Consider the following 10,746-nt stretch of genomic DNA (forward strand, 5'->3'; position numbering starts at 1 on the left):
GATGGGCAGAATACTTCGAGGAACTGCTGAACAGGCCAGCTCCAATGAACCCACCGGACATCGAAGCAGCACACACTAACCTCCAAATAAATGTCACCCCACCAAAGATAGACAAAATCAAGCTGGCCATCACACAAATCAAATGTGCGAAAGCGGCAGGACCTGACAATATACCAGCTGAAGCACTGAAGTCAGACATTGAAGTGACTCCAAACATGCTTCGCCTTCTATTCAAAAAGATTTGAGAAGAGAAAGAAGATCCAACGGACTGGAAAGAAGGAAACCTCATCAAGATACCAAAGAAAAGAGATCTGAGCAAATGTGAGAATTACAGAGGCGTCAGCTTGTTGTCAGTACCAGGAGAAGTTTTCAGCAGAGTGTTGCTGAACCGGATCATCAGGCTGGATTTCGTAAGGATCGGTCGTGCGTCACTACGGATCATCGTTGAACAATCAGATGAGTGGAATTCTTCACTATGCATCAACTTCATTGACTATGAGAAGGCGTTTGACAGTCTGGACCGGAGAACATTATGGAAACTTCTTCGACACTATGGAGTTCCTCAGAAGATTGTTAACATTATCCAGGACTCATATGACGGACTACAGTGCAAAGTTGTGCATGGAGGACAGCTCACAGATGCATTTCCAGTAAGGACCGGAGTCAGACAAGACTATCTACTCTCCCCATTCTTTTTTTTCCTGGTGGTTGACTGGATTATGAAGACCTCGACATCTGAGGGGATGGACGGAATACAATGGATATCTCAGAACCAATTACACGATTTGGACTTCGCAGATGACCTAGCCCTCCCATCTCATACACACGATCAAATATAGACGAAGACAGCAAATGTAACAGCAACCTCTGCATCAATAGGCTCAACATACACAAAGGAAAAAGCAAGATTCTCAAATACAACACGGAGAACACCAGCCCAATCACACCTGATGGCGAAACTTTGGAAGATGTGGAAACATTCACGTACCTGAGAAGCATCGTTGATAAACAAGGATGATCTGATGCAGGTGTAAAGGCGAGGATTGTCAAAGCAAGGACCGCATTTCCACAGTTGAAGAACATATGGAACTCAAAACAATTGTCAACCAATAATCAAAATTAGAATCTTTAATACGAACGTCAAGACAGTCAGTTCTACTGTACGCAGTTGAAACGTGGAGAACTACTACATCCATCGTCAAGAAGGTACAAGTATTTATAAACAGTTGTCTACGCAAAATACTCAACATTCACTGGTCAGATACCATCAGCAACAGCCTTTTATGAGAGAGAATAAACCAGCTTCCAGCTGAAGAGGAAATTAGGAAAAGACGTTGGAAGTGGATCGGACATACATTGAGGAAATCACCGGACTGCATTACGAGGCAATCCCTAACTTGGAATCCTAAAGAGAAGCGGAATAAGTGAAGGCCAAAGAACACATTACGCTGGGAAATAGAAGCAGATATGAAAAGGGTGAATAACAACTGGAAAGGATTGCCCAGGATAGGGTTGGATGGAGAATGCTGGTGAGCGGCCTATGCTCATCCACGAGGGGTAACAGGCATAAGTAAGTAAGGAATACTGGAGCCAAGTGACTATGGAATACTCATGTAATTAAACTGAAGAGATGAAAACATCACCTTTCACTGAAAATCGAGGACAAAGAAACCAGCTGGTTTTTATAAGCTCTATGCAAAGTCACTTAAGATTGCTAGAATTTTGCCCATCGAATTTCTTCACTTTTGTTCCTATCTACACTTTTAAAATCTACAATAAGTACTTTACACTTTAGTATCCGGAAAATGTTTCTTTAGTGTCTCTACTGGAAGACCTTTGTCTTTGTTTAACTTCTTGACTCTGTCTATATTGTTTAACCTTCATAATGGTGACTAATTTGAAGTAGGGACAAGGGTATGTATTTTTGTTTATAAGAAATGTCTCGTCAGGGTGTATGCTAGACCATAAAGAAGCTATGATATATAACCGTGTTTCTAGGGGATAATTCCATCAACTTTAGCAACATCTCAATCTCAGTTTTCATATAACTTGACTCCGTAATTTCTAAATGCCTCAGCTAAAATTGTGACCAAAAGATATATGTAGTGGCCGTTCTATTGGTAGCTACATCTTTATTTTAAGATTTCCTCCATCTGCAGATTGTGGAAAGGCAAAAAATGTATAATGAAACAGGGGAAATCACACTTTGGGCAAATGAAAATTTAAATGTAACTTAGTGTAAATAGACCTACCGCTGTTTCCACTTTTCAACAATCCAAAATGTGAATACACTTGGCCCTTCATTTTCTACATCAGTTGGCGTTTTAGTCAGAGAATAACATACTAAAAACGTTTTCCTATTAATGTTTTCCTTATCACCCAACTGACTCACTCAATCTCACTATCATGGGTAAATTCTGGGTTTTTTCCCAAAGTCATAAGAAATATGGTAGTTTTCCCCAAACTTTGGGGAAAAACCCCAAAAGTGTTAAGATTCCGTGGGAATATTAGGGGAAATCCGAAATCTCCCCAAACATTTCAAGGATTTCTCCAAAACTTTGAAGATTTTCCCCAGACCTGGAGAAATTTCGTGGTTTTTGTACCATTTCCCCTAAGTTATCCACTTGATATAGGTGACAGACTATTTGACAAGGTAGTAAATCTTCACTGACTGGGGTAGTTAAAACATCTGTTACGTGTGCTTAACAACCACTTACTTTGACAAGCGATGCTCAATAATGCAAAATTGGATTAGAAGAAAGCTAGGGGCGGACAAACTGAACGCGGCATCAGTCTATAAAGTCATTGGCCATTGGTGCAAATCACGTTAGTAGGTGCAGACTACCTGGCTAAGGTTCGCGTTATAATGCCAATCAACGATTGGAGACTTAAGATGTCATGAATCAGAATTGGTGGGAATAGTGCAGGTGCATTCATTTTTATTTCAATCATGAATCTAGGTGTCTCCACATACACTTCTCCACCCCGTTTTTCCGGAAGATATTACCAAGGTCTATTATTTCTCACTGTTATTGCTACCGCATTATTTTGATGTCTCGTTATTTCCATCTGGTCGTACTGTGGTATGGGAACTTGATCCAACACAAACCTGTACTAGGCCGTATGTTGATAATGTCTGTCTGTTTTTATTCAAATCTTGAAATAACCTGGCTAGCATGTCGATGTATTCGAAACTATAGTAAAAATGATGACCATTTTAGTTTGTATTTGGTTTCTGTGATAGATAAGCCTTGATACCCTGTCACTGGTATTACCCACAGCCTTGCTAGTGTGTAACAACTTTTATTAATTTCGACGTACATGTACTTGGTTAAGTGAATCACTTATCCTATGGGTAGTGTTATAACACCCTGGCCACATCGTCCTCACTTAATTGATCTTACTGAGGCGAAATCTATTAAATAATTCCTCGATTTGTTGTTCATTTGGTGATCAGTACTACATGAAAAGCAACATAATTTGATTTAGACTATTGATAACAGCTATATGAAGGTCGGGTTCACTTTAGTTGACAAGGTTTTAACAGTATCCGGAAATTTTATAGTATTAATACTTTTACCAAGTCATCGATAGTTTTTGATGTTTAAGAACATCCGCCTAAGCTCCATATATATATATATATATATATATATATATATATTCACCGTTTGTTAAGGCTTACTTTCTTTTTTTCTTATAGCTCAATGTAAACGCACTGGTACGTATGTAAACAACACTTTAAAACAAAAAATAGCATTCGGAGAAATCTACTGTAAAGCTATTAGTTCTTGATTCCCTATCTCTAACTCTACATGGAAATGTCTTCTTGGTCTTCAGATTTTAAAGAACAGTCAAGGTTGTGCGATGATCTTGACTGTGATATGGATTATTTACTCTCTGGAAGGTATGAAAGACTGGCATCGGCCAATACCACTGTTCATTGTAATTCTGTACAGTCTTCATTTGCTTTACCAAAATCAAAAAATTCATCCTTTTGCTCACCGAATCAGATATATCCTATAAATTCAATATTCCCTTGCAGACAAGTCATTACATGCTCATGTCGGTGTTGTGATCCATTCTCAGATAACCTCAGTTATATGACAAGTAGAGGTATAAACCAAGTACATGATAAAAACATTGACTTTCCGAGTATTATTATGAATGATAATGATGTTGATGTTGGTAATGGCGACGACGAACAACCTAAATTAAACCTAACTGATCCATTAATGACAGATATTGCGGCTGGGGAATTAGGTTAGTATATTGGCTTTATGTTGTTATGTTTCATCTGAGTTAAATTTTTATTGTTGCGGATTTTCCCTACAACAAAAATTTATACTTGAACCTGTTTAAATATGTACGTGATACTATACTAATTATTTATGTAGATTATTTACTAACTTCTACGTATTCATTAGTATTAGTTGTTTTTGTAAATTACCACATTTAATCTATTGTTAACATTCATTTACTAATTCCTAAGATTGTGTACTGATTTGACTAAACTAGCTTATGTCACTCGAAGTCTCATGTAATAGATGTTTGAATGTATACCATAGACTGACCATTTGTGATCTAGATAAGAAACAATTAGTGGTAGTGGATGTGGGTCGGAATAGAGTACATTAAGTTGCACATTGTAAAATACATGGAATTATCTGGAAAGAAAGCTGTTTTCTCTGAGCGATCCGCAGCCATTTTGCTATCTAATCTCTGGAAGAGAGTAAGACTTTTCAGTTGGAGAATAGCTTCCAGTAAACGATAGAAGTAAAATTCCACGGTAGACTGTAGAAGTGAAATAATCTTTTGAGTATACTCTGAAGTTCAGATTTTCCAGTTCTGACTCTTGAATGGAAACTTTTCAAATGCTATTAAAAAACCATATATTTGTATAATTAATATGACAACTTGGGTGAACTCCGGTTGTACCAGGCTCTAAATTGATTATAACTACGACTTTTTTGAGTTTTTACTTTCATGTAATTTATACTTGTTCGGACTGAAACAATGATAATGTAATATAGCACTAACCACCTGCTCACTTTACTTAATAAACTTCGAAGGTAAAGGTAAATCCTAGGCTAAACGTATGGTCTATAAAACGACTTCATCACACGCTGTGTCCATATTTATGTTGATAAATAAACTCCATAATTTCATATCACATTGCAGTAGTTTGTAGAAGTGGACTAACGGTTATTTTGCTCCATAAAACTTTTCTGGCCATACAATACTCTGGATGACTCTTGTTTGGTTTAACTCCGAACCGTAATACTCTATAAAAATAGTGACTGACTTTAAAAGACTGAATGTCTAGCACTCTGTGATGCTTATTCTTGGTTTCGGCTGTAAGACATGACTTCTTCGAGGTGAGAATATTTGAGGGCTTTCTGTTTCGGCTATTGTTGTCTTTATAAAGTTGTCTGCATTCGGCAACAATATCATGGAAATAATTTTAATATCAAGTGATGTTCATGTGCTTGAGAACGGTAAACATCGGATTTTGAGAAAAGAGGCACTTCTAAACATCAGTTCTAATGTTCGTACAGGTTCTAAGTATATTGGTTCACTAGATACCATATCGTTATCAGAACTGGTTTTACGAGGTAGAAGAGTGTTCAGTCTATGAAATGACTCTTTATATGGAAAAATAACTATCGTGCCTTATTGTCTAGTAGTTTATTTAAAGTCCTTCAGTCAACTTGTCTTATGCATCGTGAAACCTGGCGCATATGTAAATCTGTCCAAGTTGTCACACCACATTGGGACGTTGAAATAAAATGGGCAAGAAAAATCCCGTGGTAGTAGAAGTATTAACACTATGATTAGTTATAGAAACGTTTATGCATAGGCATTATTATTCCAAAAGAAATAATAAATTTGCCAAACAAAAAAAGCGTGACGTAATTTGGAGACTCACTACCTAAGAAAATACAAAGATCGAATACATTCACTCCATTATTACCGATTCTAAGCCTTTCTGTACAACGTTTAAATTCATGTGTGTTACTCCAGAGATGATATAGCTAAATAATATAGATCATTGTCAATTGTGGTTTGAAACTAAATCTAATGATTGTTTTTAGTTTCATTTCTTCTAATTAAATATCAATCAAACCTTGAATAACTATTTCATCGTTTCTGTTACACAACGAAGTGATATAGAGTGGTTGGAACACTTGGTTTCAAACTCTACACTCCACCTTCAGTTTTGGGGGCTGAATAGTATCACTAGGTCACAGTGTGATCTTAATTTCAGTGAATAAACCGGTACCTCGTAAATAAGTTACACCTGTACTATAAATTAAGTTTGGCTTAAGGTCTAGTATATGAATCAATATATGGTTATTGAGTATCATTATTCAAGCTAAGTTTCATGATAACCATGGAATAAATACAGATAATGTCTTATGAATGAACTCTTATTCTATTATTTTATATATTTTTTTACCAGTTCATGTTGTTGATTTTTATTAAACTACTTTAAATGTGTTTACTTGTTAAGACCTATAATTCCGTCATAAATAAGCCATGGTAATTCAGCAATGAGCCTATTTTTAAACATACATATATTTTGAAGATAACTATTAATTTATTGATATAGGGCAAAGTGTAACTGTAGTCTAGCTACCGAATTAAATTGCCTGTAATTATTTTACGAGTGTTAGAGATGTGGAAAATTTTTAAGCGATATATACTCAGAATATATTTCCATATGGTATAATTGCCTCTGTTTTATTCATGTATCGCTCTGTTGGGATGATCCTGAAAATTTCTCGCAATAGACATGACAAGCTCAGGAAACATTAAGAAGCATTTTATCCAATCAGCGTTTGATTAGAAGTCTTGCTAGAAATATAGCGTTCAATCAGTGAGACGTATTAGTGGCGACGGGGAAAATCTACAATCAACAATCACACCCTTTGACATAAACATTGAGTTGTTTAAATATTAAGCATATTCAGTGACTTCTTAGTTTCATTTGAGCATAGTTTAATGAAAACACAATAAAGTACAAGAAATAGTGTCAGTCAAATTCATTCAAAACGTGACAATCATAATAATTGTACTTAAAGTAAATACATTTGAAACCTGTTTTTTCTAAATACCTATGGTAGTTACGAATTAATAGATAAAAAGAAAAATAACCGAAAACCAAATGAAAATATTCACTTCATTCCAAATATGTACAAATCCAGTATGCTAAACTTACAATCTTTTTTTTATTTCTTGGTGACAAAGCAAATGGAGCGAATAAAACAAAAATTACTGAGAAGTTCCATTGTCTGTATAATAATGATAATAACCATATGGCTTTATTCGCCCCCAAATGCCCTGGTACGGCCGAGAGTAGGGAGAGTCCGCTCTCCCTCTCCAAGTGCTCTCACATGGCCACGCGAAAATATAGCCTCTGTCAGGGAAGTCCTACTCACTGCCTTCTCGTGGCGGGGGTATTGTTCATGAGATTGAGAAGACGAAAAGTGAATGTCCGGCGCTTTAACCGGGTTGGTGGACACAGAAAGTTCACCTAGGGGAGTTGGAAAACCCTGATTCCAAACCAATGGTGCACATGGGCTCCAGTATCCTGAAGGAACAAATGGTGTATGAACCAATTGTTGGTCACCGGCTACCATGGGACTGCATCTCCTCACGATGCTCCACTGCCTTGTGGATCAGATCTTTAGGTCAAAGGCTCTGGGTGTGGCCCATTGAGGAAACCACCTGCTTCAGTTTGGGCACCTGGGCAGTATCACAACCCTCACACAAATAAATGAAAGGATGACTTGTACTGAAAATCCTAATTACGCGCTTACTATATGCCAGACAATTTGCACTATTATTATTATTATTATTACTATTATTATTATTATTGTGTGGCGCATATGTATCTGGTGCCCTTTTGTACCAATATGTATGTGTTTAAATCAATAAATAAAACCCAAACGTTGATGACTATGATTTTTTTTCAAGAAATCTTCCGGTGAACATCACAAGCTATAATAGTTTTGGTACTGGGTTGCCGTAATGATTTTACTTTACTATATCACTGAGTGAAGTGAATAAAAAACATCATGAAAATAAATCAATAATAGTAGACTGGTAGTATTCAAGTACTCACTTTATTCGGTGGTGTTTTTTTTCATCAGTTGTTTGGAACCATCAGGTGATATGGTTTGAATTCGGTTTCATTAGTAACTTTTTACTGTTCAATTCCATTCAACCTTTTTTTGAAATCTATCATTCGTCCATATAATTGTTTTGATTGAGATGAATTCATCTCCACTTCTGATCTTGTTAACGTCCCCTTTCGTTATCTTAAAATTAGATATTGCAACTTGGATCGCGATACAAATTAATGATATTTGACTTTGTCTCAAAACAAATGTTTTTTTGTCACAAAATTCATATTTTTAAAATGTGGAAATATGTAAATGTACGGACTACAATGTATCTATTTAATCTTTTAATAATAGGATCATTCATATTGCTTGAAAGTCTGTGTGATCTTATAAAAAAACTGTGTTTTTAGTTGTTGATCTCTTTCCATGAATTTATCGATGCGTAAGTTTACTTTTATTGCCTAACCCCTATTGCATACATATTAATATTACATGTGTGCGTTCACATATAGATCAACTATTAGATACATGTAACTCTTGAACATAAAGTAAGTACAACCGTATCATTAGTATACTTGTATACATCCTGACATAGTTATTCTCATCATTGTCTCATTTTTTTTACACGTTATGTATGGTATATGTAATACTTGTTTAAAAATTCACATATTGTAACTCTTGGTATTTATCCTTTTTTGAAATTATTGTTTCCTGGTAATCGAGGTAAGTTTCACCTTCGAATAACAAATGGATTTACACTTTTTTTTTAAATGAGAAAAACAAGGAAAATTAATCATAATTTGATTGTTAACACTAATAATTGACAAATAGTAAGCATGTGAATAAGTTATCAATTATTTTGTCGTATTTAAAAATATGTAGAAATTCTAATCACTAAAAGGTTCATGGAATTTTAAATGATTTATGTATGTATATGCTTTCTGTTCTCAGTTATTAATCATGTCTAGATACTGGTTACTCCAATTCACTATGTTCTGTAGAGTAGAAGTAGGTTAGAATAAGGTTTAGACAGGTAGAGACAGATTCATCTTGAATGTTTTTAGAGGTATGAGGGCAGTTATCACTTCCCGGTTGCCCACAACGTGGAAGGGTTCTTCTAGAAGTACCTGAAAAGGAAATCGGGTTAGAAGTGGTCTTAATGACCTGAGAGCGTGACCGCAGTGCCCATAGGACAACTGCTTGAGGTCGGTCACACACAACCTTTTTGTGGGTAGTTTCTGTGTTAGCTCCGTTCTTCAAAGGACGTTACCGCTGGAGATGGATATCCGTGGGATAAGGCGAGGTGTTCATTTTTAGGGTCGACCTTTTCTAATCCCACCCCTCCTTGTGGGAAGGCAGCATCGCTGTTATGCTGGTTATCTGAAGGAAACACCTTACTGCTGTCACACCTCTGTACAGTCAGCAGTACGACTTCGCCTTCGGACCTTGGGTTTGCTGCTTTTAGTCTTACCGCTCTTCAACCGACCTGTCTGGCATGGTAGGACCTTGAGGAACGATTGTTCCAGTCAGTATAGCTCGATTGGTCCATCACGATAGGCAAGCCCGACCACCACGTCAAGGTAGCAGCAATGGTCGGGAGAGATAGATTCATAGAAGTTATCAATCCATGAAATCATTGATTATTCATCTGAATAATTTTAGGATTTATGAAATAGATGGTTATGATCTATGAGATTATCATGATGTATGATTGTAGACCCTCAGTAATATGGGTGAAAATTGGTGATAGATTTACTTTTCTTTCATATTACTCTAAAACTTAAGTTTCAGTATTGGTTGGTATCTTTCCTTCCCTAGTTTCATTTGAACCTATTTAAATATATTTCTTTTATTCAGCTTTTGGCTACTATTGATATTATTCTTTTGTTGTGATCGCTCTCCACCCTGTTAATTTACTGTCGTGTCTATATGAAATGTGACAAATTTCACTGAAGACAGAAATGAACAGAAAAGGGAAAATGTGGCCGTACGACAGTCAGTCATTTAAATCATCTTACGTCTCCAAAAATTGAATACTATAAGCTTGATAACATTTGTTAGAAAACATTTATTTCCTATTTATTACCAATAATCAACACCGTTACAATTTTTATGTTACCATTGAGTCTGACCATCCTTGATTTTTATTTTAAACTACTATTTCAATCGCTAGTACGTGTTTTAATAAACAGTGGTTCAAGATAGTTGCACCTATTCCATCTACCTCAGTTTATACAAGTCCTTATCAAGTAACTTGCACTTCTTACCTTAAGCTCTGTGCTTTATTTTAACACTGCTCTCTCTATTATTCAATCACATGTAGTCAATGGTTTGAAAATATATAACTTTTGATGTAGTTTTGCTCTCTGAACTGGATGGTTTGGTCATGGAGCTTTCATCATTCTTCTGAACTACATCATCAGCGTAAACTTCAGGTAGACGTGAAGTGTTCGAATTTCTCCACATGCAGTTCACAACAAGAACCAATCAACATCGAGGTGTACAGAACAAGCTGTGAACTGCATGGGAAGAAATTCAAACACTTCACTTCCTCTTGAAGTTTGTGCTGATGATGTCGTTCAGAGGAACAATGAAAGCTCCATGACCAAACCATCCAGTT

General features: G+C 36.1%; 1 protein-coding gene across 1 annotated transcript in view; it reads left to right on the forward strand.

Moving 5' to 3' along the window:
• Window positions 1-3,818: 3,818 nt before the first annotated feature.
• The window catches only part of Smp_140710 (hypothetical protein), a gene marked incomplete at both ends in the record, with an annotated part of 22,239 nt that continues 15,311 nt past the window's right edge, over window positions 3,819-10,746 (forward strand). The window contains one exon of the mRNA XM_018795504.1: window positions 3,819-4,260. Coding sequence (XP_018649810.1) covers window positions 3,819-4,260 — 442 coding nt within the window. The remainder of the gene's footprint in view (window positions 4,261-10,746) is intronic.

This window comes from Schistosoma mansoni, chromosome 2 (genome assembly GCF_000237925.1).
Source record: "Schistosoma mansoni strain Puerto Rico chromosome 2, complete genome".
Lineage (NCBI taxonomy): Eukaryota > Metazoa > Platyhelminthes > Trematoda > Strigeidida > Schistosomatidae > Schistosoma > Schistosoma mansoni.